Consider the following 1,821-nt stretch of genomic DNA (forward strand, 5'->3'; position numbering starts at 1 on the left):
ATGGCATCGCAAAAGGAATTCGAGAATCAAATATTGCTGAAGCACGGAACCGGTGATGGTACTGATAATGCATGCACGCCGTGTCTTCAAGATGGTGGAAAACGAATTATGTCCGTTGTTTTCTGTCTAGAATGTGCAGAACATTTGTGTATAAGCTGTCGTCAACATCACCGAAACTTAAAACTTACAAGTACACATCATTTGCTTGAGATCGAAGACGGAAATGTGGCTGACGCAAATAACAAAATGACAGAATCTTGCCCCGAGCATCCGGGAAGGTGTATTGAGTATATATGCGAAAGCCACCAAACGTTATGCTGCAAAACGTGCAGAGATATTAGTCACCTTGGATGTGTTAGTGTTAGACGTGTCTTAGACGAAGCCAGCAGGTTTGTGGAAAGTGGTGAAATTTCTAAAGTAGAAGAATGTTTGAAAAGTTTAAAAACTCAACTGGCTAATCAAATTCAAACTAAACGGAAGCATACTGTCAATGTATCAACTCAAGTTGCAGAGGCACTGAGTCGAATTAAGACAGAAACAACTAAAGCCGTTGAAAGAATAAACAAACTTGCTGAAGAAGCGGACAGCGCTATAAAAACGAAAAGTTCAGACGTAACAAACCGACTTCAAAATGAAATGGAAACAATTCAAAATGTACTGGAAACGTTAAATGTTTCCGAAAAAGTTCTGAACACCGTAAAGCAAAACGCGAGAGAGCCTCAGGTTTATATAGCTTTCAAGAAGGCTGACTATCAACTGAAAAAATACTCTTCGTATGCTGATGAAATAGAGACGAATATGAAAGAGCCAAATGTTCATTTTGAATTTGACAACACATTTCTATTGATAAAAGGCAAATTAACTACAGTGGGAAATTTCAAGGTCGGCAGGAGCGAACCGCTTGAAAAACAATTGCAGAAACAGAGTTCAGTGACATTATATGTAGATACCAGTAAACGACATTTTAAACGGTTATCCTCCACACCGTCAGTAGTTTCAAAAAGAAAAAAGGCAATTCCGGTTGGAGGTCATTCCGTGCGTATTCCTGGTGATAAGACCACGTGTCATGTTACCGGAAGTGAAATTTTACAGGATGGCCGAATTCTTCTGGCTGATCACCACAACAAGAGTATAAAGCTTTTCAACAAGAATTGCAACTACATAAATCATATCATCCTCACATCTAGACCAAACGACATTGCTGTGATTGGTGAGAACGAAATCGCAACATCCCTAATCGATGAGAATGTTATACAGATTTTAACAGTTGACAATCTTCTTTGTTTGTCTAGGCGTATAGAGACAACTTTTCCTTACTACGGCCTAGCATGTGATGGGGAACAACTCTATGGGTCAACAACAATCAAAGATGGTGCAGGAGAAATACACGCACTGAATTTGGCAGGAAAGTTCCTAGGCTCCTTCTCGCATATCAACGAGCAAGTTGACCTTATTCGCCCATCAAAAATCTGTATCGATAAAAACAAACATTTTCTATATATAAATGACCTTGGAAGAAACAGTTTGTTTTGTGTGGACATTTCGTTGGGGGTAACACAGTGTAATGAAGTGTTTACTTATACTGATAGAAATCTCGAACTTAGAAGCGGCCTTGCCATAGATACGGACGGGGATGTTTATATTTCTAGCGGAAATATGACAGTTCATCAAATATCTTCCGATGGAATAAAAGTTCACGAGCTTTTAACGTCAGCAGATGGCTTAGGGCTTCCACATTGTCTAGCTTTTTCAGCGAGAGATAATCATCTTCTCGTGTCCGAATTTAAAGAAAATAGTTTCAAATTGTTTGCTTTGAGATAA

The 1,821-nt window shown here is 39.0% G+C and overlaps 1 protein-coding gene across 1 annotated transcript; it reads left to right on the forward strand.

Annotated features, from left to right (window-relative positions):
• LOC123549140 (uncharacterized) lies at positions 1-1,821 on the forward strand. Its single transcript, XM_045336983.2, has one exon. It carries the CDS (start codon positions 1-3, stop codon positions 1,819-1,821), a length of 1,821 nt encoding a protein of 606 aa, XP_045192918.2.

This window comes from Mercenaria mercenaria, chromosome 6, assembly GCF_021730395.1.
Source record: "Mercenaria mercenaria strain notata chromosome 6, MADL_Memer_1, whole genome shotgun sequence".
Classification (NCBI taxonomy): Eukaryota; Metazoa; Mollusca; class Bivalvia; order Venerida; family Veneridae; genus Mercenaria; species Mercenaria mercenaria.

Bases quoted from the DNA above. Each gene is read 5' to 3' on its own strand.
- LOC123549140 (XM_045336983.2), top strand. From the start codon at position 1: ATGGCATCGCAAAAGGAATTCGAGAATCAAATATTGCTGAAGCACGGA.